At 41.5% G+C, this 26,014-nt stretch overlaps 1 protein-coding gene across 1 annotated transcript in view; it reads right to left on the bottom strand.

Annotated features, from left to right (window-relative positions):
- Positions 1-5,131: 5,131 nt before the first annotated feature.
- The window catches only part of LOC311036518 (ras-related GTP-binding protein D-like), a 104,285-nt gene continuing 83,402 nt past the window's right edge, over positions 5,132-26,014 (bottom strand). Inside the window, exons 6-7 of the mRNA XM_084045247.1 lie at positions 20,595-20,743; positions 5,132-6,464 (exon numbers count right to left, since the gene is read on the bottom strand). Of these exons, the coding sequence (XP_083901373.1) occupies positions 6,313-6,464; positions 20,595-20,743 (301 nt within the window). The 3' untranslated portion in view covers positions 5,132-6,312. The remainder of the gene's footprint in view (positions 6,465-20,594; positions 20,744-26,014) is intronic.

Here is a 26,014-nt window from a genome sequence, read left to right as displayed (position 1 = left end):
TACTTAAGTAAAACATGTTGTTACTTTTACTTTACCGGAGTATTTCCAATTGTCTATACTTTTTCTACTCCACTACGTCTCAGAGGCAAATATTGTACTTTTACTCCACTACAATTATTTGAAAACTTTAGTTACTAGTTACTTTGCAGACATAAATATATCATATATAAATATAAAACATACATTAACCACTGTAGCCCTATTTTATACCTAGGCTATTTGAAAATAGACCCCAGGGGTAGCCTGGCATGGCCAGACTAATATCACTGCGTATCAACACCCTGACTCTGTTTGACCAGAATGGAACAGAGTCTTCATTAGTATCATTGGCAACACCTGTGAATGTCTTCACTATGGCTGCTGTGCATAGAGCCCATGAGGGAACATCTTTTGCTCGAATGGTGTTCTGGTCACTTGTGATAACCCGACTCCTTACTAAGACACTTAATGTTGTTTTTTTCCCTCTAATTTGTCACCAGTCTGTACTGTATATTTCATCCTTAGAGAACAGGATCTCTATAAGTAGACTACCTGTATCATAAAAAATACAGTATTTTTTTTTTTACATTCAAAAGGCTTAGATAGCAACACTTAAACTAATGTCAAATGGATACGAATAAATCAAGTACACAGTTTGTTCTTTGGTACAGTAGCAAGTGCTTGTGGTTTGCTTTTATCAGCATTTCGTTCTGACATGCACGTATCTCTGACTCATGGGACCAATCCGTATCCATATCATTGTGCATAAGCCCAATAGACCCCGTCAGGGGAGCTGCGTTGCTAGGGAACAGTTTGGATCCAAGTTTACTTGCTGCCAGCTACTATTCACAAACTGCAACTTAAAAATAAGAATGAACTTGGACCCATTTAGATTAGAACATTGTTAATGGTAGGGTAAGTGATTTTCTTTGGTTAAAATACATGTTAAATAGCTCTATATTCTGATATTACTCACAATGTTTTAGAGTGTTTGTTCAGTAACAGGAGTATACTCGTCTCTCCTGCTCTTTATTAGACAGAAAATGCATTTTCAGGTCGGGTTACCGATTTTATCCAATCTGGATAGAGAACTCAGTCAGGATACAGATTAAACAAGGGAAATTAGAAGTGATGAGACAAAGAAATGAGCAGAAAACTAGATAAAGTGCTCCTCGGAGCACAGGTCTCCGCCAGGTCAGGTAGGTTATTGTGGCCTCCTGGTGGCATTGTAATAGGCCAATGTGAAAAGGGTGCCATTTATTCTTAGGCCTTTCAATCGGACACTGCATTCATGATTTGAGGCATTTTGTTCCGAAAATGTGTTTTGCTAAATTAGACCTGCTGGTGGCGCTATAACAGGCCAATGTGAAACGGGTGGCATTTCTTCCTCGGCCTAGAGGGAATGTGCGTGTGAAATTTCGCGGAAATCGCAAGCTGCGTTCATGATTTCAGGCATTTTGTTCAAAACGGACCAATCCTGCAAACTTTGGAAGCCAACTTTAGCCAATGAGGATGGAATATGGGAAATCGGACAGATCCGTGTTGATCACATAACTATAGACCAATTATTTGTTTACTAACATTGAGCCTGGACGCACAGGTGATTGTTTCACGCAATCAATTCCCAACCTGTTTCGGGGTGCACTGGTTTCAGCACACCCCAACCCCCTCTTGTGTGTGTTGGCTAGTGAGACGCGTCCTGACGAGACCTGATATAATGGGTTTCGTTGCGCGCATACTGGCTGCACGCAGCCAGTATGACGTCGTCTGTTAAGGGGTCTATAGAGATACTGTGTACCGATTTGCATGACGTTTGGATAAAATCTGTAGGAGTAATATCCAAAAATGGGTTTTGCACAAATCGGCCACCTGGTGGCGCTATAACAGGCCCATGTGAAACATTTGGGGCAGAGGTTCTGAATTGGCATCCAGGGAGTGTGTGTGCACAGTTTCGCAGCAACTGGGCCAACAGTGCAGGAGATTAGCTGCTAACGGACAGGACACACGGACGGACGGACGGACAGACACATACTCTCTCGCCATGCCTTTTGGCCTGGCGGAGACAAAAATGACCTGGAACACTATAAAAATGAAGCTGATAAATGGGTACTCTCTCCTGATTGGCAGAAATGTTGTCACCTAACTGAGAAAATGTATTTTCTGTTTATTAAAGAGCTGGAGAGACATGGAGACTCCTGTTACTGGACAAACACTCTATAGCAATCAGAATATAGTGCTTTTAACACCTTTTAACCTTTTAACAAAACGCTTTTTGTTTTAACCCAAACAATTACATTTATCCCTTTAAGTGTGAAAAGCTCTATTTCGTGGGAAAAGAGGAAGGACGTACACATCCAAAACTTGAAGTTGGGCAAGTGCTGAGGAACGAAACGCTCGCACACTGTTGTGTGTTTCTTTTGTTTTACTTAAAGGACGACTTCACCGCTTTTCAACCTATCTTCATATAATAGGTCCTCACTAATACTCATGATAAAATGCTACCATTTTTTTCTACTCCGTCTGTGTCTCATAGGAGGACTGTGGACAGTCCAGAAACCGTCTACCAGTGACATCATCGTTAGGCATGATTTTTTTTTTCCAACAAGATTTCACATTTCTTATATAGATTTTTATTAACACGAGAACAATGGCTTCTTTTATTGCATTGCAACTTTCCAGGAATAGAAAGCCTGCAGTTTCTATTAGCTTGGATTCCCCATTGATGATGTCACTGGTAGACGGGACTCTGAACTGTCCACAGCCCTCCTCTGAGACACAGACCGAGTAGAAAAAAATGGTACCATTTTATCATGAGTATTAGTGAGGACCTATTATATGAAGATAGGTTGAAAAGCGGTGAAGTCGTCCTTTAACCTCTTGAACCCCAACATGCCTATTATGGGGAGAACATTCACCCAAAAATAGCAGATTTGGAGCTTGTGGTGGGAGAGAGAAAAAACGGCCCGAGTACAGTTGTAACTCAAGTCTGTTTCACTAAAAGACTAGAGGGTTCAACTGGTTAAAAGCTCTATTTCGGCCACACTTGTGGTCATATTTTCATTTAGATTCTTCTGTTATTACAAATAAAATTAAATAAAAAGACCAGAGCATAGTAGAATGTAGACAAATGACTAGTATAGATAGTTAACGAATGTTGACTTCATGTCAGTCACTTCCTCCCTTCACACAGCCTCTGACTGTTGGTGTGATTTCCTCAATAAACAAAGTGCTAAAAAACACAGTTGTGACCGAAATCGTTCAGATGTCCTCAAAATGAGACGTTAACTTCAGGGTTTTTCATATAGCATACTGTAGCATTAGTATTTTTTGCTTTTAAAAAAGTTTTAAGATTGTAATTGTAGTGTATTTAAAAAAGTTTTAAGATTGTAATTGTAGTGTAACAAGCTAGCTGAGAACTGTTTAAAAGGTAACAGGGTTGTGAACAGCACTCACACACGCCTTGCACATTTTTCTTTTGGTTTTCCTCTTGAAGACAGGGCTCGTCGAAAGGACCGCACAGACATAACGCATGCATTCTCTTGAGGAGGAAACAGAAAGCAAACATGTTAAATATAGTTGCTGTCGGGGCAGAAACCTTGTATCTCCATAATTCAACTTTCTGTGTTTGTTTTCATAAATTATGTGTCACACAAAAGTAGCGAGATTTGCCGATCTACAAGCTCCTAATGAAAATAAAGTTGTATGAGCTTGAAGATTGGCTACTTTCGATGCTTTTGTGCCACACTAATAGGCTCTATGCACAGCAGCCATATTGGGAATGAATTGGGCCCCTGCCTTACTTCCTTTACAGGTGTTACCAATACTAATTAAGGCTCTGTTCCATTTAGTGTGGCATAGTGGTTGTCTTATTTCCAAGGACCCCCATAACTCTGAGAGTGTACAAATGGAACCAAATGGACCCTTATGGGTCCATTTGGTTCCATTTGTACACTCTCAGAGTTAGACACCCACCATAAGGGGCCATTTGGGAACCAAAATGGAGTGTTTCTAGTGAGCCAACATGCACGATATCAGCACCCTGACCAGAATGGAACAGAGCCTTCATTAGTATCATTGGTAACACCTGTGAAGGAAGTAAGAAGAGGCCCAATTTCTTTCCAATATGGCTGCTGTGCATAGAGCCTATTGCATGATGAAGTACAGTAAGGCATTCATTTACCAAAAAAAACTAAACTTATATGGAGATACATGGTTTCTGCCCGACAGCAATGATATGCTGAATAGTTGCAGTACAAAAATAATCAGTAGAAAAACAAACGATCTCTGAGCTCAGTGACGCTAAGTGATTTAGCTAGAGCGGGTCACAATTATCATCCTGCCAGCTCCCTTTAAAACGTCTCTAGAGAGGCCATATTAACTTGATGCCTCTGGCATAGTTACAAAAACAAAACAAAAAAAAGAAATACTAGACAGTGCCAGCAGCAGAGCATATGGAGTGGTACACTTGTGCAGTGCCATTATACACAGTATAGTGCTGTTTGTAATTATGGGTAAACTTTGAGGCTCCTCTAAGACTGTTGTCGGTTTTAAAGTTCTGCCTTGGGCTGAGCAATATCTTTTTCTGCCGGGCAGAAACCTTTTTTCTCCATATTTTAACTTTTTGTGTTTTTTCGTAAACGAATGCCCTACTTGGTCATATTACAGCGTCACACAAAAGCATCAAAGGTAGCTGAACTGCATGCTCGAAACGTGCACGAAGCGATGCATTTTGTGATCGTCGATCTGTTACTTTTGCTATTTTTTTATTTGAATCCTGAAAAGTAACTGTTTTGGACATATGATATGAGGTTTCAACCCGACAGAGACGATATAATATAATATCAATATTATATCCAAATAGACCCCGATAATATCTGTGATTTTTGGATCTCGTAATACTGTGAAATATTGTAAGCGTTTTAATCACTTAAGCCATTGGTTCTCAAAGTGGGGTCCGGGGACCCCCAGGGGTCCTTGGGGAGTTCCAGGAGGTCCCCAGCTAAATGATAGATTAGGCACCAAATGGACCCTTATGGGTCTGTAACTCTGAGAGTGTACAAAGGGAACCAAATGGACCCGGGTCCATTTGGTTCCCTTTGTACAATCTCAGAGTTAAATTGACATAGATTTTACAATATGAATTGCGGTCCAAGTGATATAAATGGCATTAAATGGGGGTCTGTAGTCCTAATGCATGTCAAACTGGTGATCCTTGAAATTAAAATGGTTGAGAATCACTGCTAGAGCCGTAAAAAATCTTCTCTTATGGGGGTCCCTGGCATATCTTTTGAAATGGGGGTCTGCGGGCTAATAAGTGTCAATTTGGGGGTCCTTGACATGAAAAAGTTTGACTTAAGCCCTACCTTTCCAAAACAATAATAGTCAATCATAACGCTCATAAAGCATCGCATGTGCCGCGTTATGAGCATCATGATCGCGTTATGATCGGATTTTCCTTGCTATTGTGGAACAATTTTGAAAAAATACAAATTATTATCACAATGCATCCCTGTCATAATATCGATTGATATTGATATTAGATTTTGTCCATACCACCAAGCCCTAGTTATGTCCACTGCCTTTATACACAGCTAAGAGGCTTTATTTTGTCATTTGCGTGCCCCCCTTCACACGAAAAGTAGTTCCATCAAAAGGTTTCTGTTACTTGAGTGCATGAACCAGTGTTGCCATGTCTACTTATTATAAGCGACTTTGGGCTTGTTTGTCTGTAAGGTCGCTTGTATATATTGGTAGTTGCGGGTTGCGTTTTTTTTGGATGGTTTCTGGAGTGTAAGTTGCCTATTTAGGCTTGCTTCCAAATGTTGTTTAAACCAGTGGTTCCCACATTTTTTCATGTCAAGGACCCCCCAAATAAATATGTATGTGTTGGCGGACCACCGGCTGAAAATATGTTGGTCCAGGGACCGCCATACAAGATTTGTGTTGTTAAAATGTTTCTAAAATATTCCCAAGTATTAACTTTTTTCTTTCTAGATCTTTTGAAAATAGCCGATCTACAAGCTCACAGCGCGTTGCGTTGCTACGTGTTGTGAGCTTGTAGATCGGCTATTTTCAAATAGCCGCTATATAGCCTACGCGAGCGCGCGCGTGTGTGTGTGTGTTCGTTCACGTAGCCAAGTTGCTTGTTTCTCTCGCAAAACCTGGCAACACTGGCATGAACCAAGAACCTGGGAGTAAGATCGGGACAGTAACACAATGGAGTCGTTTCTAGGAGGGGTTTCGTTTTCGTCTCGGGGACCTAATTGCCAAAGCAAAGTTCAAGATACATTCATTTAGCTGACCGACAGGCACCGGCACCGGGTTGGCGTTCTCTCAGTGCGGGTTGCCGGGGACGCCGTTGGTCACGGCCTGTCTGCTCCACCTCCTCTGGCTGAGGAGCTTGCGGTTCTTTTGAACTTCCACCCGCACGTCAAAGACCTCCTGAATGGCTTTCCGGAAACAGTGGAAGTTGTAGTCGATAAGCCCTGGAGGGTACAGGAGAAAAAGGTACTTAATGAGGCACTTTAACACGTCACACTCCTCTGGGTTTGGATTGATTTCGCCCTCATTCTGCCCCTCGTTCGCTCGGCCACAGTCCCTAGCAGTGGGTGAGAATGTTGTGTAATTGACGTAAAAAGATGGCTTCAAATCCAATGCAATCCAGTTTATTTATAGAGCACATTGAAAACAGCAGCATTGAACCAAAGTGCTGCACCCACTCAGTAAAAAGAAATAGAAAACTAAAAACGAATTAAAACAATACAATAAAGGATTAAACCACAGGAAAGGATAAAACACATACACACATAACATTAATAAATATAAGAGACATTCGTGGGGAATATTTGACAGGAGTACCTATACTTTGTCTCCAGTGGTGGAAAAAGTACTCACATTTGTTACTTAAAAACGTACTTACTTTTTAACGAATCTATTTTCGAATAGTTGAAATATATATAGAGCTTAAGTGGTTAATGTATGTTTAATGATAAAAATGTAAATCTAAAAAGTAACTTGTAAAAAAAGTTTTCAAATATTTGTAGTGGAGTAAAAGTACAATATGTTCCTCTGAGATGCAGTGGAGTAGAAGTAAAAGTACTGAACATTTGAAATATTCCACTAAAGTAAAAATACCTCAAAACTGTACTTAAGTACAGTACTTGAGTAAATGTACTTAGTAACTTTACACCACTGTTTGTCTCATGTACTGGGGTTGAGTTTGTCCACCACTAGTCGGAACATATCCTGAGGCCAAAGCTGAACAACATGACACCAGTATAAGGTGTAATTGTACCAGAATTCGCCCAAGATATTTGGTGACCCAAGATATTTTTGGTGACCCGAGAAATCTCCAAATCTAATTGGCAGATTGCCAAGACACTTGTCTGTGCACTTACATTCTCCCTGGTATGCTATTTCAGCTATTTCAGTGGCCCCATGACCAGTGTTGTAGTGGTGATCTTTTGACTGGTGGGACGCTATTTTCATGGTGATTTTAATGATGACTTATATTTCATAGACTAACCACATGAAGCCAGAGGTCCACGCTGGAGCCACTCTGTGCTTAGAACGGTTCACATATTATGTTTTATAGTTTTTTGTAAGGATATTAGTCATTCCCCCAAATATGGATAGTGTCTGACACCATAGTACTGACGTAGTCATAGTGCCGATGTTATAGATGAGTGACATCAATATAGAACTAGAAAAAGTGCTCCTCGGAGCACAACTCTCCGCCAGAAGACTTGTGTTGGGAATGTTCTATCTGTATACGTGTCCTATCCGTCCTGTCTGTATAAGTGTCCTATCCCTCCTGTCTGTATAAGTGTCCTATCCCTCCTGTCTATGTAAGTGTCCTATCCGTCCTGTCTATGTAAGTGTCCTATCCGTCCTGTCTGTGTAAGTGTCCTATCTGTCCTGTCTGTGTAAGTGTCCTATCCAATTGTTACAGTATCCGCCATTTCTCAACCATTTCGTGATTGTTCCTGTCTTACCTCACTTTGAAAGAGGCACAGACTCTTTCAAAGTGACACACGTATTTATAGGCCGTTATACCGAACATAAGAGAACATTAGAACATGTTCTCTTATGTTCTAATTCTTACAAAAAATCTGTCCTGTCTGTATAAGTGTCCTATCCGTCCTGTCTGTATAAGTGTCCTATCCGTCTTGTCTGTATAAGTGTCCTATCCGTCCTGTCTATGTAAGTGTCCTATCCCTCCTGTCTGTGTAAGTGTCCTATCTGTCCATTTCTCAGCCATGTCAACTCGAAATCATGCTCGCTGGCTTGGGCGCTTAGCTGTTAACTAAGCATTTGTAGGATCGAGGCCTTCCCATCTAGAGAGGCTTTAGCTTAATTAAAGTATCTGCTTTGCATGCAGGATTGTTGGAACTGTCTTACCTCACTTTGAAAGTGGCACAGACACTTTCAAAGTGACACATGTATTTTATAGGCCGCTATACGTCACTAGCCAATCGGATCACACTATTTCACCGTATTGTCACGTGTCACGTGAGGCTTGACCAATGTTAGTCCCAGTTTCAGAAAGTGAAAACAAACTCTCCTGGCGGAGAGAATTATAAAAGAACTAGAGTGATAACTGGAAATCTCCGTCTTTGGGAACGGTGACGTCATGTGGCTCCTCTCCGTCGTTTCGCGTCATAGAGTTGTCTCGCATGGACATTACTCAGTGCGCGACCCTGTGCGCTAGCTTGTGCACAACCTCGCGAGTCGAGCCCATTGGTTCGAAACCGTTTTCCCTCGTTCATGTATTGGGCCCTGGCTGCACTAGGCTCTATTCACAGCAGCCATATTATGAAGACATTCACAGGTGTTACCAATGATACTAATGAAGGCTCTGTTCCATTTAGTCTAGCACAGTGGTTTCCACGACCCCCATAACTCTGAGACTGTACAAATGGAACCAAATGGACCTGTAAGGGGCCATTTGGAAGCCCATGAGGGTCCCTGGACCCCAACTGTAGACCCACTGGTGTAACTGAGTGTCTCCAGTGAGCCAACATGCACAATATCAGCACCCTGACTCTGTTTGACCAGAATGGAACAGAGCCTTCATTAGTAGCATTGGTAACACCTGTGAATGTCTTCATAATATGGCTGCTGTGAATAGAGCCTCTTCCCAGAGGCGGCCACCAGGCTGGGGTGGTCCCCTGTCAGCAGGGAGTGTTGGGCGACAGGAGTGGGGACGAAGGCTCTTCGTCCTCCCCGTAGGGGCTCCTCTCTGGCAGGTGAGCCAGTAGGAACACCATGTGACAACACTCATAAATGCGTGTGGGGAAATAATTGGCATAACGACAAGAAAAAGCTGGAAAAAAAAGCACACACACAAATAAAAATGACCCCGTCTTGTTTGGTTATGCTTAAAGGGATTGTAGGGAACATTAAGCCTAAATTTAAAAAATATGTATATATATATATTTTGCATTTTCTCCCCTCTATCAGCCACTATATAATGATGCTGGGGTGTTTTCCTTCATTGAAACACAGTCCTCTGTCTGAAATCCGTATTTTCCCTTCTGTTTATGTTCATGTTGTTTATGTCCGGGTCGTAAATTAACGCACGCATGTGCGTGTCCGTGCGCGTCCGTGCCCGTATCAACTTTTTACTTTCGGTTTTAAAACGCTCTCAAACTTATTTTTTGAGGCACATAATTTACTTTTAAAAAATCGTTTGGATAGAATTTAGTTGTTTAGCTTCATATATGTGGTCAATTTATCATGAAAGAGCCTATTTAAAAATATAAATTCAGAGAACCGTAGGGTCGGGCATTTCCGCGAATTGTATCCGCATAAGGCAACCTATTTTGGGCATGACTCATTTAAAAAGTCCCCCCTGCGTCACCCCCTGGTGGTCGGGGAAAATAACTGCTGGAGGGGCGGTGTTTGACAACAGTTTTTTTCTTTGATTATGTCTGAACTCCCTACAATGCCTTTAAAGTCTTTTGAGCGTTTCCATACCAAGTTGATATTTTCATGATGAGTCGTTATTGTGAATTAGTGCCTTGACTGACAGCAGTGGATAGATAGGATTATCCATCCATCCATCCATCACTGCTTGTCAATCCGGAGATATACTGAAGCCTACCACCGGACTTTGTGACAGGTGCAGGTGCAGACTGGTGCTGGTGTCAAAAAAAGCTCTCAATCGTAAAAAAACAGAAAAAAACTACTTTGTAGGGAAATGCTCAAAAGAATTTCAGCTTGTCAGAAAATTAAGTGATGTTGTTGTCAAAATAATGTAAGCTAATAGGCTCTATGCACAGCAGCCATATTGGGAATGAATTGGGCCCCTTCCTTACTTCCTTCACAGGTGTTACCAATGATACTAATTAAGGCTCTGTTCCATTTAGTGTGGCACAGTGGTTGTCTTATTTTCAAGGACCCCCATAACTCTGAGAGTGTACAAATGGAACCAAATGGGCCCGTAAGGGTCCATTTGGTTCCATTTGTACACTCTCAGAGTTACACACCCACCATAAGGGGCCATTTGGGAAACAAAATGGAGTGTTTCTAGTGACCAGAACAGAGCCTTCATTAGTATCATTGGTAACACCTGTGAAGGAACTAAGAAGAGGCCCAATTTCTTTCCAATATGGCTGCTGTGCATAGAGCCTATTGGGTCAAATACCACCGTGAACAGTTAGCCCACAAAAGAAAGAGCCTCTTTCGTGTTTCGCCCAGGTGGGTGTAGTTATATATGCCTAACCCTAACCTCACAAAAACTATGCCATAACCGTAACCCTGCAGTATACCTTAGCCTCACAGAAACTATGCCTAAACCTAACCCTGGGTGTTCCCACGTGGGTGAATCACCTGGAAGAGAGGTTCTTTTGCGTCCCAATATGACAGACCACTCTAAAATCTTTGAATTGGTTCTGCAAAGACTTTTTTTTAAATTTTATCTCAGACTTTCCAGTCAGTTATAGCCACTAAATTCAATTTACAGAATAGATATCACAGTCCGTCCTATAGACCCCTTAACTCTCTCAGTGCCACGCCCCGAGATATCCCGAGTTTTTCCCGAGTACCCTCCCGGCCAGAATGGTGACGATCAGTCATCGGGGTCGTGTATTACATCGTATTTTAGCCCGATCAGAGATTGTCGAAAACGTCACTTCCTGTTTATGACTTATACAGTGTTTGGCCTGTGTGGGGGGGGGTTGAACGAGTCAGCGAGTGATTGAGGTGTCACTGTACTGCTCTCTGCTGGCCGATCTGTGCTATGTCTTTAAAAACGCAGAAAGAAAAACTATCTGAAAATTAAATGACAAAATAACCAAAAAAAAACGCTGGCACTGGGGGAGTACTTTATGAAAATACTCTGGCAGTCAAAGAGTTAACAGACGACGTCACACTGATAAGAACCAGTATGCGTGCAACCAGTATGCGTGCAATGAAACCCATTCTATCAGGTCTCGCTAGGACGCGCCTCACTAGCCAACACACAAGAGGGGGTTGGCATCCCGAAACAACAGGTTGGGAATTGATTGCGTGAAACAAACACATGTGCGTCCAGTCTCAATGTTAGTAAACAAATAATTGGTCTATTGGTAAGCGGAGATCTCAAATACGTCTGGCTAGGCGAAAGACTACATATGGGAAGTAAAAAAAAAAAAAACACAAATGTATTGGAGTTCACAAATGACAAGCAGTTTGTAAAAATTGTAGTGTATTTTTATACAAAAGAAATATATACATAAATGCAACAACATCCTTAGTATCTTCCTGATGACAATAGCAATACTATTTGATTTACATATATATTTAAATAAGACGTTATGTGTGCATCAGAAATACATTTGTGAACCTTATATTATGTGGATTTTTATGCAATGATGATTTATATTTGTTGTGCATTGACAAATATTCCGTGGGGTCATTGACTGATCTGATCTCGGTAAATGTGAGCTTAACAATCATCTCTAATTGTGTTCCAAGGGTCAGCCATGCCCCACCGTCGAGCTGACGAACGAGGCGAGTGCTGTCGCCGATGCCCTTTGTTCAGAAGGGAGAATAATGGTGGTGCTTGGAAAAGGGGCATGTTCTAAAGAAGCGGCTCTTCGCACTGTCACACGTGGCCCTCGGGGACAGCATTGACACGTTCCAAGGGGGACGGACAGGATACGGTCCTTTGATCAGTGCAACACACGGAATTTATCAGTGAGAAATAAGAAGAAAAGAAAATAGATGGTGTGTTCTCTCCTCCGCGTCATCAGTGCCCATACCCTAGGTGGGGTTGGCAAAAGGGCCTTTCTGTGTGGAGTTTGCATGTTCTCCCCGTGTCTCCTAGGGTAGGTACCCTCACAAAAACATGCAGTAATCCTGGTCACTATACTGCCTCCCCCTGGCCAACCGGGGCGCCTGATTGAGGGGAAGGGAACTGGTTGGAATAACGTGTTCCTTCCACGCACTACGTCCAACCAGGGAAACTCTCCCCTGTCAGGTGACAAGCAGGTCAGTTGGCTCTCATGCATTGAAGGAGGCATGAGCTCGGCCCTGGCCTCCCTAGGTTGGCAGAGGGAAGGTAGTGCCCAGGATTACATAGACAATTGGCACTGGGTGTAAAAAATAGGGTTACAAAATTGTGGGATAAAAATTTAAGGAAAAAAAAAAATAAGAAGAAAAGGAAATCTGAAGTAGCCAGTGGAAGAAAAGCTTCTTGATTAACCCTTTAAGACCGGGAACTAATCTGTGTCATTTTAAGATTTCTTTGGCTATATAAAAATAGCAGATCTACAAGCTCATAGCACGGCACTGAGTGCCGCGCTACGAGCTTGTAGATCTGCTATTTATTTGTTTGAATTCTGAAAATGTTTGCAAATCTTTAGGTTGAATATATATATATATATACTTTTTTAAAGCTAAAGTTTTTAACTCAAATCTTTTTACAAATTCACTCAAAAAAAAAACCTCATAATGTTCCAAATATCTTGTAAATCCTAAAAAAAAAAAAATCCTAAAGTTTTATTTTATAATTTATTTTACTTATGTTGCTCATTATTATTATCAATGGTTTTCCAGCTTTTTGTGTCAAGGACCCCCAAAATAATATGTATTTGTCCGTGTGTATTTTGTCCGCGGCACTCGGTGCCGCGCTATGAGCTTGTATATCTGCTATTTTTGAATAGCCAAAGAAACCTTAAAATGACACGCATGCGTTTCCTTCCCGGCCTTAAAGGGTTAATTTTTGCTACTGTAGGTGTGACTTCACCCACACTGATATATACTGTAGTAGTATTGAGATAGCTGCCCGGACCCAGAATCTACAACAGACTATTTATCCTTTCTATTTAACAGTTTATTGATGTCACTAGTTTGTGATTTGGTTTCTTTTTACTTTTTATTTTCTTGATTTCTTACGCTCTCTACTTTACGTAGAGAGCACAACAATAGATATAAATCTACAGTATTCTATATTAAAATTGCCTAGAGGGTCAACCGACGGTGGATGGGAGGGCGGATTTGGATGTCACAAACGTAACATGCAGACCTGCGAGGTGTACCGTTGCGCCGATCCGCACTAAACTTGTCCACCAAAACTGGTCAGGGGTCTGCCATCAGGGACCATGTGTGGCACCTAGGGGCCCTGGGTGCGCACCACTGCCCCCCCCCCCCCCTCTGTGTTCTTATTGGCTGGGCTTTAAACAGCCATAACTCTAGTTCCCAGCATGCTAAACGCCCCAATCTGCGTATGTGCTCTTAGACGACCAATAGGGACAGGCTTCCAATTTCATCAACAAAGACAATTTCAGGTTTATCCTTCCTTTTGTCAGTCGGTTTGTCGGATTGCCTTGAAACTTCACCCACACACACTCTCTGAGGGGTGTGTGGGTGAAGTTGGTGTGAATTGTTCACTTCCGGTTTTACCAGGAAGTGGTCGTACAGGCATTACAGTGGACCTGGGTGCTGCAAGTGCATCGCTACACGGCAGAAGTGTTATAGCAGTGTTTAACACTTAAATGGCCATAATTCAGTGACCATTGCTCTTATCAGCGCAACATAGGACTAGGTTTGAAGGCCGCATAGTGGCCTAAAAATCTAGTGTATGACAAGGGCTACAAAATAAATGGATTCACTTGATTGGTTTATGAACTTGATGAGCTGTATTGATTCCATATCAGTTAACCACTTGAACCCATATTCTGGGGGAGAACATTCGCCTAAAAATGTGTGAGCTTGTAGATCGGCCATTCTTGGCGTAGAGTGATAAAAGAGCGTACCAAGCACAGTTACAACTCAGGTCTGTTTCACTAAGAATAGAGGGTTTACGTGGTTATGGTAAAGAGTTATAATTCTAATTCAACCGAAAGTTTCAGTATAGAGTATGTACATAAGCAACTTACTGTACTTAATCTTGAATAGCACATAAGGCCTCCTACATATTTATACTTCACTGTAATTAGCTCCACATTCACAGAGTGGCTGCTACACGCCCATTATTGATTACATATTCATCTGCATGCATACGTTGTGTCTGTCTGAAGGTTTAAGGGCCTAAATACAGTATACTTCACTTTAATTACATGGAAGATGTGAAAATGGAGGGGCAGTATACTGTACCATTATAGTTGCTGTCTGGAACAAACCATGCATCTTTTCACCTGTTCATGTTTTTTTCGTTGTTGTGTAAAGTAATACCCTACTTCAGGGGTCGAAAACGTTTTGAGGCCAAGAACCCCCTAGCTGAGAGAGAGATGAAGCAGGGACCCCCTCTATATTGTATAAAATTGTGTTTCAGATAAACTTTTTCTGCTGTTTTTGCCGTCTACACCAATAGCTCTTTGCCAAAAATAGCAGATCTACAAGCTCATATGGCCTCGCAGCGCGAGGCCATGTGAGCTTATATATACAAAAGTGATATATATATATACAAAAGTGATATTTAGGCCCTTTCAACTCAGGGCAGGGGCGTCAACACATTTTTCAAAGGGGGCCATATTTGAAAATATGAAAATACCATAGAACCGATCACAAAGTCACATCAAATGCATCGCATTACGACAATGTTATTTAACTACAGTGCAATATTGTAGCCAAATGTAACTTCATCCATCTGTGCTGTAAGCAAAACAAAAGGTAACCAGCTGTGAAAAGATCTCTACTACTCTCTACTACAAAAGAAAAACAATAAAATAAAAAAACATAAACAATATCCTTTCTTTCGCATCTTGAGAATGAGGCAACACAATACAAGCAGTTAGGACTGAAGTTCTACTGAGAAATCTGTCTATCTGCCCAGGTTAATTTCAAAACATCAAAATATGAATTTCACTATGCTGCAAATAATACATTTCAGGAGGGAAGCCGCGGGCCATATAAAGTCTGCCCTCGTGCCACAATTGGCCCCCGGGCCGCACTAGGGGGCAGGTCAGGATTTAAATGGTGGAGAAGATGGTTTTGCTGCATTTAGTGAGTAGGTGAGAGAAACGGGGGTGATGGTGCATTACCTTAGACCAGCGGTTCTCAACATGTGGGCCCCAGCCCACTGGTTGGCCGTGAGGATATTGCAAGAGGGCCCCGAAATAATTGGCAAAAACACTACACTAAATATATGTTAAAAAGATAAGAAAATAAATCATGGTATTTTTTTCTTTAAAACCTTGAAACATTGGTTTTCATTGCGATACCGATAAATAGTAACTTAAACTATACTGCGTTAATTCCATTGATCGAAGCTGCAACACAATCAATTGATTGATCATTAACCCATTGAGACCTCAAGCCGATTCTACATGTCTCCTAAATCCCAACAGTTTTCTGAAAAACGTATGTTTCTATATCAGTGGTGCTCAATCTTTTTCATGTCAAGGACCCCCAAAACTTTATGTATTTGGCCGCGGACGACCATCAAAATATTTTGTTCCAGGGACCCCCAGAAGCAAAGATTTGAGTTAAAAATGTTCGCTTTAAAAATATATATTCAAAGATTTGCACACATTTTCACGATTTAAAAAAAATAGCAGATGTACTAGCTCGTAGCGCGGCACTCGGTGCCGCGCTATGAGCTTGTATATCTGCTATTTTTGAATAGCCCAAAGTGTAAATGCTGTAAATGCTTTTTAGCTCAAATAAAAAAATGACACAGTTCCAGGTCTTAATGGGTTAAAATGAGCTCTGAAACATACAATTTTCAACTGGGCCCTGATCCAGAAAAGGTTGAGAACGCATTAGACCACTGAATTCATCCTGACATGACAACAAAAGCATAGCAATGTATATACAGTACATCTCTCATTCTACCGCTGCGAGAAGTCGACAACGAAAAATCCCCACCAGTATTTCTGATGGTACAGTATATCCGCCAGGACTTCTGATGACTTGCTTCGGCCCACACAGCGAAAGCCAAAGAGTGAGCCAGAGGGTGCAACAGAGTTGGCTTTGCAATCTCCACTTTCTTGCCACCTTCTTGCATCAGCCAGCTAGCCTTGACAGCTTGTTTCAAGCCTTAGCACAGTGACCATTACCATTTCTTATTTTTGCCCACGGATGAAGTGCAGACTTTTCCTCCCCTCCTAACATTATACATAACAACACTACTTTGTGAATCGGCTGGCGTTGGGGGCTGACACAACTCGCACAGCACGGACTGTGTTCTACACCACAAAACAGACACTGTAGCTGCACACAAGAAAGTCACTTGGTGTCCAAATTACCAAACTAAAAATGTACTAATAATGTCACCAACACTGGAATGACATGACCGGGGATTCACCTCCACCTACCCACTTGCCTTCCGGCGACACGAGCAACCTGGACAGGCTGGCTATAGCTCCCTCGCGGGGGCTATACTCTGAAAGGGGTGGAGGAGGTGATGAAGGTGTTTATGGCGAGGAAGCCGGACCCAATTATGGACAACCACTCATATCCCCGGCTCCAATAGGCTCTATGCACAGCAGCCATATTGGAAAGAAATTGGGCCTTTTCCTTACTTCCTTCACAGGTTTTGCTAATGATACTAATGAAGGCTCTGTTCCATTTCATGTACATGTAGCACAGTGGTTCTCAAAGCCTTTAATTTCAAGGACCCCCGTAACTCTTTGTACACTCTCAAGAGTTACACGCCTTTTAAGGGGCCAATTGGAACCCCGTCAAGGAACCATGAGGGTCCCTGGACCACACTTTGAGACCCACTGGTGTAGCAGAGTGTTTCCAGTGAGCCAAAATGCACAATATCAGCACCCTGACTCTGTTTGACCAGAATGGAAAAGAGCCTTCATTAGTATCATTGGTAACACATGTGAAGGAAGTAAGAATGGCTGCTGTGCATAGAGCCTATTAGAGATTGTGGGAAGGTTTAGCAGCAGGGGTAATGATAGATGGTTGTTGTCGGGCAGAAACATTCATATCTCCAGATCCTAACGTTTTGTGTTTTGTTCGTAAATGACTTGACCCTACTTGTTCACACTACAGCGTCACACCAAAGCATCAAAAGTAGCAGATCTACAAGCTGGAAACGCGGCGCGAAGCGACACGTTTTGAGCTTTTACATTTGCTACTTTTGCTATTTTTGTCTCCGCCAGGCCGAAGGCATGGTGGAGAGTATGTTTTCACTTTGTCCGTCCGTGTGTGTGTCCGTCCGTCTGTGAACACCTAACATTGGTCAAGCTTCACGTGACATCACAATATGTAATATAAATAGGTAAGACAGAATTAATCAGGAACAGTACTTTCTTTTACCACCTCGCCTGGCGGAGACCTGTGCTCCGAGGAGCACATTTTCGAGTTTTATTTATCAAACTCAAATTAAGAAGGTTCTCCTCTGTATTTTCACTATGCACGCTTCTAGATTTACATCCACCGACTTTGTGTTTTTCTTTAACGTTTGCAAACAAGAGAGATGTTAGCAGGTAAAGTGTCCAGCAGCTCTCTCAGCAAAATGAGAGGTTTGAGCAGGTCTTAAGAGTCTCAAGGGAGGCACAGAAGAACATGCGATATGACAGTAATATCCTGTAGCAGACATGAATGAGATAAAACAGTTTCGGTACACAATCCATAGACAATAACTCTGTTCTGGATGTGTAACCTTGACAAACATCAAATGCAGTCACAAGATAAACTGTCCATATTTTGACATTATTATTATTATTGGAGGCTTAGGTCTTTTGATGTGTGCAACAGAATGCTACACATGTTCTACCAGTCAGCAGTGGCAAGTGTCCTGTTCTATGCTGCAGTCTGCTGGGGAGGCAGTGTGATGGACAAGGATGCTAAGCGGCTGAATAAATTGGTGAAGAAGGCGGCCTCAGCACTGGGTGAGAGGCCGGACTCACTGGAGGCTGTTGTGGAGAGGTGTATACACAAGAAGAGGAGGGCCATAATGGACAATGTGGGTCATCCTCTCCACAACATCCTGGCAGGTCAAAAAAGTGGTCGTAAGGACCTGTTCCGTTCATTGCCCTGCAAGAACGATCGTTTTAAAAACACTTTTGTTCCAACAGCAATCAGGCTCTTCAACTCCATGACCAGCCGCTAGGCCTATGAACTGGACTAATGGACTAATGGTCTTAGTTTTTAGTTATTTATGGGTCTATGTGCAATGACAATGACTAAGGATGATTTATTCCAGTGACACCTTTTAAATGCTTTTTTATGCTTATTTCATAATATATCTTTTATATTTGTCTTCTCTCAATTTTAACCTGTGCCCCCCCCCCCCCCTTTTGTGATGTGTTTTTAACTAACCTTGCCTGTATGAGCTATGGGATATCTGAATTTCCCCTCGGGGATCAATAAAGTATCTATCTATCTATCTATCTATCTATCTTATGATTTCGTATAACGGTTAGGTATACCTAACATAGGTATACAACATATATTGTATAATTGGTAAAAGAGGTGTTTGAACTGAGCTGTGCCATTGGTCCCCTAAAATCATAAATTCCCTGATAGTATTTTCTGCATGCATGATAGAATAGAATATACCATAATGCATAACAGTGGTTCTCAAACTGTTTTGGCTTCAGTACCTGATTTCTGAATCCGAGAAACTTCGGTTCAAACGACCAATTTCCAAAATGTATTCATTATTTATAAGGATGCCAAAATGATAAAATAGCTACTGTTTTTTCCACCTTATTTGAATTTCCAGCATTTAAAATGATCCGTTGCGGGTCCGTTGAGGGAACCGTGAGCAACTACAAGGTCAAAGTAGTCCGGAGCAAAAGATGGAACTCAATGAATATTCCGCTCTGCATATGGACGGACACTCATTAACAACCATATGAAAAGTGGATTTTGAGATGAGTGGAGCGGGACGGATGCTTTGACACAAGGTCACATGCAACTATGATAAATAACTGAAATAATAAATACCAGAAAGCATGGAGTCACTCTAAGCATTTGGACTTACTGTACATATTACGGTGGAGTTGGATTAGCAGGTTAATAAAAGAATATTGTTGCTGTCGGGTAGAAACTTTTTTAACTTTTTATGTTTTTTCATAAATTAATGCCCTAGTACGGTCTCACACAAAACTAGCAAGAATAGCCAATCTACAAGCTCAAAATGTGCCGCATTGTGACGTGTTTTGAGCTTGAAGATCAGCTATTTTTTGCTCATTTTGAATTTAATTCCAGAAAACTAACAGGTTTGGACACCCGACAGCAACGACATGCAAATATGCAATAATATGTACATACATTGTATTTAATGAATATACAACTTCCGGAAGGCTTGTTGTACATTTTGTTAACACAATTAAATGAACACTTTCTAATGTGCCATTTAAGCTAAAGGCTACACAGTTGCTACAGAACATTTATTTAGGGCTTCAACTATCCATTATTTTCTTAGCGATTATTCTATTGATTATTTTTTTGGACCAATGCAAAGTATTAGCAAGAGCTTGTGATAAAATAATAACTACATTGGATCCATTGGAACGCAGTTTCATTTTTTTCTTGTTCCTATAAAGGCACCGTTTTGTCCATAATACAAGGTTTCCAGCCGTCAGTGACGATTTAACGTGTAAGGTTATTATGAAGAAAAAGAAAAGACAAGAAAAAAGGAGTGGGCCAAATACAGACACCCTGGGGGACGCTGGTCAGCAAAATATATAGCCCTCATTTCTTCAACCACTTTACTGTTAACCCATTCAAACCGGGAAAGCATCTGTGTAACCACTTACACCATTATTTTATACTTTGGCTATTCAAAAATCGTGAAAATGTGTGCAAATCTGAATATATATATTCTTTAAAGGGAACATTTTTAACTCAAATCTTTGCTTCTGGGGGGTCCCTGGAACAACATATGTTGAGATGGGGGTCCGCGGCCAAATACATATCATTTTGCACATTTGTAGAATCCCCAGAAGCAAAGATTTGAGTTACAAATGTTCGCTTTAAAAATATATATATATTCAAAGATTTGCAAAAAATAAAAAAATCATGATTTAAAAAAAAAAATAGCAGATCTACAAGCTCATACAGTAGCTGAGCTTGTAGATGAGCTTGTATATCTGCTATTTTTGAATAGCCCACAGTATAAGATAATGGTTAAAAGTGGTTCAAATCTAAAATGCGTTCCCGGTCGTATTGGGTTAAGTGGTTCATGAAGAAATGAAGGTAATACATCAACGCTAAGCTGAACCGACCTTTCCTCTCGAAGCTCTCCTGGCGCAGGAAGCACACCATGGCCAGGAACTTGGTGACCTCCTTCAGGTACATGACGGTGGTGTTGTTCAGGTGGATGATGGCCATGGACTCCTTGTCGTACGGGGAGCAGCCCTCGTCTTCGGCCAGACTGGAGGGGCCCACATGAGGAGGAAGACAAACATTAAAAAAGGTCATTTATTTATTGTGGTAAAGTGAAGCACACTGCCCACCACGGTGGAGTCTAGGGGTCTCAATCCACTGCAGTGCATCCGCCTTTGTCGAGCAGCCATACAAACACTATTGCCCCTTGTTCGGAGGAGGGAGTTCAATGTACAAATGTATGCTTTGAGCTTTGAGCAAGGTTCATGTCTGGTCAAGAGACATGTTTGAGTCTAACACGTGTTAAAGGGATAGTTCACCCCCAAAATGACTTTTTTTCCCCTATCGATTACTCACTCCATGGAGACTTGAATTCAAAGATATTTTTAAAGTTTTTGTCGCATTCCTAAGCTAACAATTTAATGCCGAGCAGTGGGTTCCGGTAGGAGACACAAAGAGTCTCCTTTGTGTCTCCTACCGGAACGCAGTGCTCGTCATCAAATCTGTGTAACCGATAGAAAATAAGTAATTTTTTGGGTGAACTACTCCTTTAACACAAATACCTTGGGGTCATATTGAATCCAAATCTGGCTTTTAAAAAACACCCCAAGAATGTGACAAATTATACAATTAAATTCAATCTGCAAAATCTTGAACAGATTAGCCCTTTTTAACAACTAGCCGAAAGCTAAAATAGTCCCTGGAGAAAAGATAGATTTACAAGACTAAAACAATTAAGACTTATTAACCGCTCAATGATGTTTAGCCAAAATTGACTTAGTAATACAAATGCACATTTTAAATTAAAGCCATTAACAGGAACATGTCATCTGTTTATGTACAATATAATGACAGAAGGTGGTAAATAGACAGTATGGTCCTTTAAGGAACAGGAGTTCAGAATAAGATGGGGGATGCATATTGTCTGAAGAGGAGAAGAAGAAGAGAGAAACACATCTCATACATGCAGAACCAATTTAACCACTTCATCCATTTATGCTGGCTATTAAAACATAGCAGATCTACAAGCTCATAGCGTGTCACTTTAGTGCCGCACTTCGAGCTTGAACATCTGCTATTTTTGAATAATTTAGATTTTTGGGGCGGTGTAACCGCCCCCTATAAGTGAGGTTTGGACACTGACCAATCCTGCACCGTGATTGGCCAATAGTCTACAACGCAGTCTACAACGCTAACCCTTCCACAGTCAATGCAAATCTATACTTTTGCAAAGTCAGCCAATCACATTACAGCTAGTGTCATCACCACTTGCTGTAATGTGATTGGCTGACTTTGCAAATTCAGGACGGTGATATTGGCTAGCGAAACACATGACACATGTGCAGCCCTATGAATAGCAGTATGGACTTAAAAAAAACATTTTTATGTTTTTTTTTAAGTGAATCACTTCCATCACTGTGATGACCACTGTGACCACACCGCCCACTTCACACTGGGTGTGATTTTTTTTTTTTACATACATCTTCTCATCTTACATACATTTTCACACCCCCAAATACATATCACTTTGGGTGGAGTGAACAGGAGTTCAGAGTAAGATCAAGTTGGGGACAGTGTTGCCAGATTCTGTGAGAGAAACAAGCAACCAGGTCTAGGAAAACCAGCCCAAAAGAAGCGACTATGGGCCACCTGAGCACTTGTAACATATACATCAGCTATTTGAAAATAGCAGATCTACAAGCTCACAACGTGTCGCGCTGCGACGCGTTGTGAGCTTGTAGATCGGCTATTTTCAAATAAAATCTTGCGGGGCAATTATATATAATAAGCAAATCTGGCAACCCTGGTTGGGGATGCATATTTGTATGAGGAGAAGAGAGCAACAGATCTCAGATAGAAAGGTGGGGACGGGAGGTGAAATGGAAAGCAGCACATGAGCACATCTCATCAAGAAAGAGTGAACAGCAGGCCATGAAGGTGAAAAGCAAAACACTTGGAGGCTCACCAACTATTTGTCCCTGAGGCTGGACAAAAACACCGGAAAACTAGAAAAAGTGCTCCTCGGAGCACAGGTCTCCACCAGGTCAGGTACGTTATTCTGGCCTCCTGGTGGCGCTATAATAGCCCAATGTGAAAATGGTGCCATTTCTTCTTTCACGGCAATCAGACACAGCATTCATGATTTGAGGCATTTTGTTCCAAAAATGTGTTTTGCTAAATTAGACCTGCTGGTGGCGCTATAACAGGCCAATGTGAAAAGGGTGGCATTTCTTCCTCGGCCTAGTGGGAATGTGCGTGTGAAATTTCACGGAAATCGCAAGCTGCGTTCATGGTTTGAGGCAGTTTGTTCAAAACGGACCAATCCTGCAAACTTTGGATGGCAACCTTAACCAATGAGGATGGAATATGGGAAATCGGACAGATCAGGGTTGATCACATGACTATAGAGATACTGTGTACCGATTTGTATGACGTTTGGTTAAAAACTGTAGGAGTAATGTGAAAAAATGGGTTTTGCACAAATCAGCCTCCTGGTGGCGCTATAACAGGCCCATGTGAAAAATTTGAGGCAGAGGTTCTGAATTGGCATCCAGGAAGTGTGTGTGCACAGTTTCGCAGCGACCGGGCCAACGGTGCCAGAGATTAACTGCTAACACACGGACAGAACACACGGACACACACACACACGGACACACGGACGGACGGACGGAGGGTAAAACATACTCTCTCGCCATGCCTTTCGGCCTGGCGGAGATTAAAAGACCCAAACTGCAAATACGCCCTTGTAGTTTTCTATTGCACTAATGCATATACTGAATGTGTATTTTGCATATGTGTATAGGCCTACTGTACCTAAATGCCAATGTTTTTCTTTTCCTTTAATATATTATTATTACTATGGTAAGACTTTATATCAAGGTCAGGTCTATAATGCGTTATAACCACATTTATAATGCGTTGTAATGCACTTATAAGGCATTATAACACTTGTTACAAATGTTTATAAGTATGCATAACAACTTATAACAAGGTTGTAGTGACCACATATCCTTTAGTTAAAAAACAACTTTTCCCATTTGTGTGAGTCACTCTTAGACAGACTGAAATAATAGACACTTGTTGGTTGAAGAAAAGAATGTCCATTCCAGGTTTGTTTAAGTTTCAAATTAAAGATGTCTATTTTCCTCCTTTACAGAGATGCAAACCATGAAAAGAAAACTAAACTTGTAGTAGAATAAAATAATAGATTAGTTAAAACTCCTGCACGCAAACAAGGTGTAAAGACTGTGCTTCTCAGTCTGTCACGCCCCTAGCATGACGCACATGTCCTTATAAGGGAGACCTGCCAGGGGTTGAGCACACTACAGCCATTAGTAGCCACAACCATACAAGGCCAATAAATAAATAAATAATATTGAATATAGAGAACTGGCTCCTACAAAGGTTTATGAAGTATTATAACTTATGATGATACTATAATGTATAAGTGCTGGTCATAACGCATTATAAACTCAGTGGAACAGCATATTATAAAACACTTTGTATGTCATTTTTAAAAACAATTACATCAATGACTTGATTATTTTACACCGAGTCGCACTTCAGTGTTGAAAAAATATTGGAAATAGCAGACGGTAATCGGTTATTTTTCATAACCGATTAAATCATTTAGTTCGATTCATGGCTGTTAGTGATGTGCGGGTCGGGTTTTTTCATGACCCACCCCGCCCCCCAACCCGCCTCAACCCGCCCCGCGAACCCATATATAAATCTATGGCTCAACCCGCCCCGCGACCCGCGGTAAAAAAAAAAAAAACGTAAAATCATGAATGAAAATAATCTTCAAGTATACACCCCAAGTGTATTCAAACTGTTTTATTGTTATTATTCTTATTCTTATTAGGAATAAAGACAAAACAAGAGCATGTGATTTTTTATTATTTTTTGCGTGTGAGAGCGGCTGACCCGTTCACCCGCAGCCCGCATAATTGCCTCTGAAATCCTGACTCGACCCACCCGCGCCGCGGGTTGACCCGCAGGTCCCGCGGGTTACGGGTCGGCCCGCTCATCACTAATGGCTGTACTTGAATCTTGAATACAGTAGTACCACACAGAGGTTTACTCTGTCTGAGTCCAGCAGGGGGCATAGGCAGACTGGAAGGTGGTGGTGGGGGGGGTGGGGGGGAGGCTTTGACATTACATTACATTACAGTCATTTAGCAGACGCTTTTATCCAAAGCGACTTACAATAAGTGTATTCAACATAGGTAGGGAACGAAAACTACTAATCACCAGAAGTCTTAAGTGCATTTTCTGCAAAAACAAGCAGAAAATGCATGTAACTGTTCCCCCAGTTACATTGTAACTGGTCTCTCAATTTTAATCTATTACATTTTTTGGATTTCTTTTTTGAGGGGGGGGGGGGCCGAAACTCAAAGAACAAAAGGAAAAATCTCCATCTGATGAATATTAAACAAGTGGAAAAATGTAGCTCTCCGTCTCCTGCATTAGCACCCTCCTCCGCGTCTTTTAGTCTTTGATCTGCGCGGGACACTCCGTTCTCTATGAACGTACATTAAGCCCGTCCGCAGCTTCAACTGGTGGTGTTGTGAATGTGATACAAGCAGAATCCAGAAGAGATGCTAATAAAATTTATTTTCGCAACTTTGAAAACTGGGTCACTCGCGTTAGACGAGCCCTGGGCTCCGTTTTCTGTCAATAACCCCGAAAAAAAAGAGAGCGGTGTAAAGGACTCACATCCCATCTGCACTGTTTAGACCTAGGACTGCCTGTTCAGCCGTTATTATATAATAGAAATCCCAGGAATGCGAAAAAGCAGCACTCCATTTAGTACCTGAACGCGTGTTAAAAGTCCAGCTCTCATGTTTTGGCCAAAGGCTACGATGATAATTTTGATCGGTGAGGCAGAGATCAAATTGAGCACAGATGTACTGTATAGCTAACACCATTCTAAGGTGCAACGGCAACAACCCAAATTCCCACAAAGGCAGACAGACACCAAGTCCATCTTGACTGGTTGGGAAAACATAAATACACAGTCAAACCTATAAAACAGATTTTCTTTCATCACTAAACCCTGCAGTTGACTTGGTCTTCTCCTTTTCCCCCGCTACTCCAAATCTCTTTTCCAAATATAGCCGATCTATTCAAAACGCGTCACATCGTGACACCTTTTAGGATTTAACTCTGTTATTTGGGGTGAATGTTCGTCTATATCATGACATGCCCAGAATAGGGACAGTAGCATTCATGTGCAAAACCTACTGGGGCCATGATGCTGAGACATTTTTTTGTTCCAAAAATGTGTTTTGCTAAATTAGACCTGCTGGTGACGCTA

Source organism: Gymnoscopelus microlampas, assembly GCF_963454915.1.
Source record: "Gymnoscopelus microlampas genome assembly, chromosome: 20".
Taxonomy (NCBI): Eukaryota; Metazoa; Chordata; class Actinopteri; order Myctophiformes; family Myctophidae; genus Gymnoscopelus; species Gymnoscopelus microlampas.
Note: the sequence above shows the minus strand (reverse complement) of the source record. Positions and strands in the feature narration are given on the sequence as shown.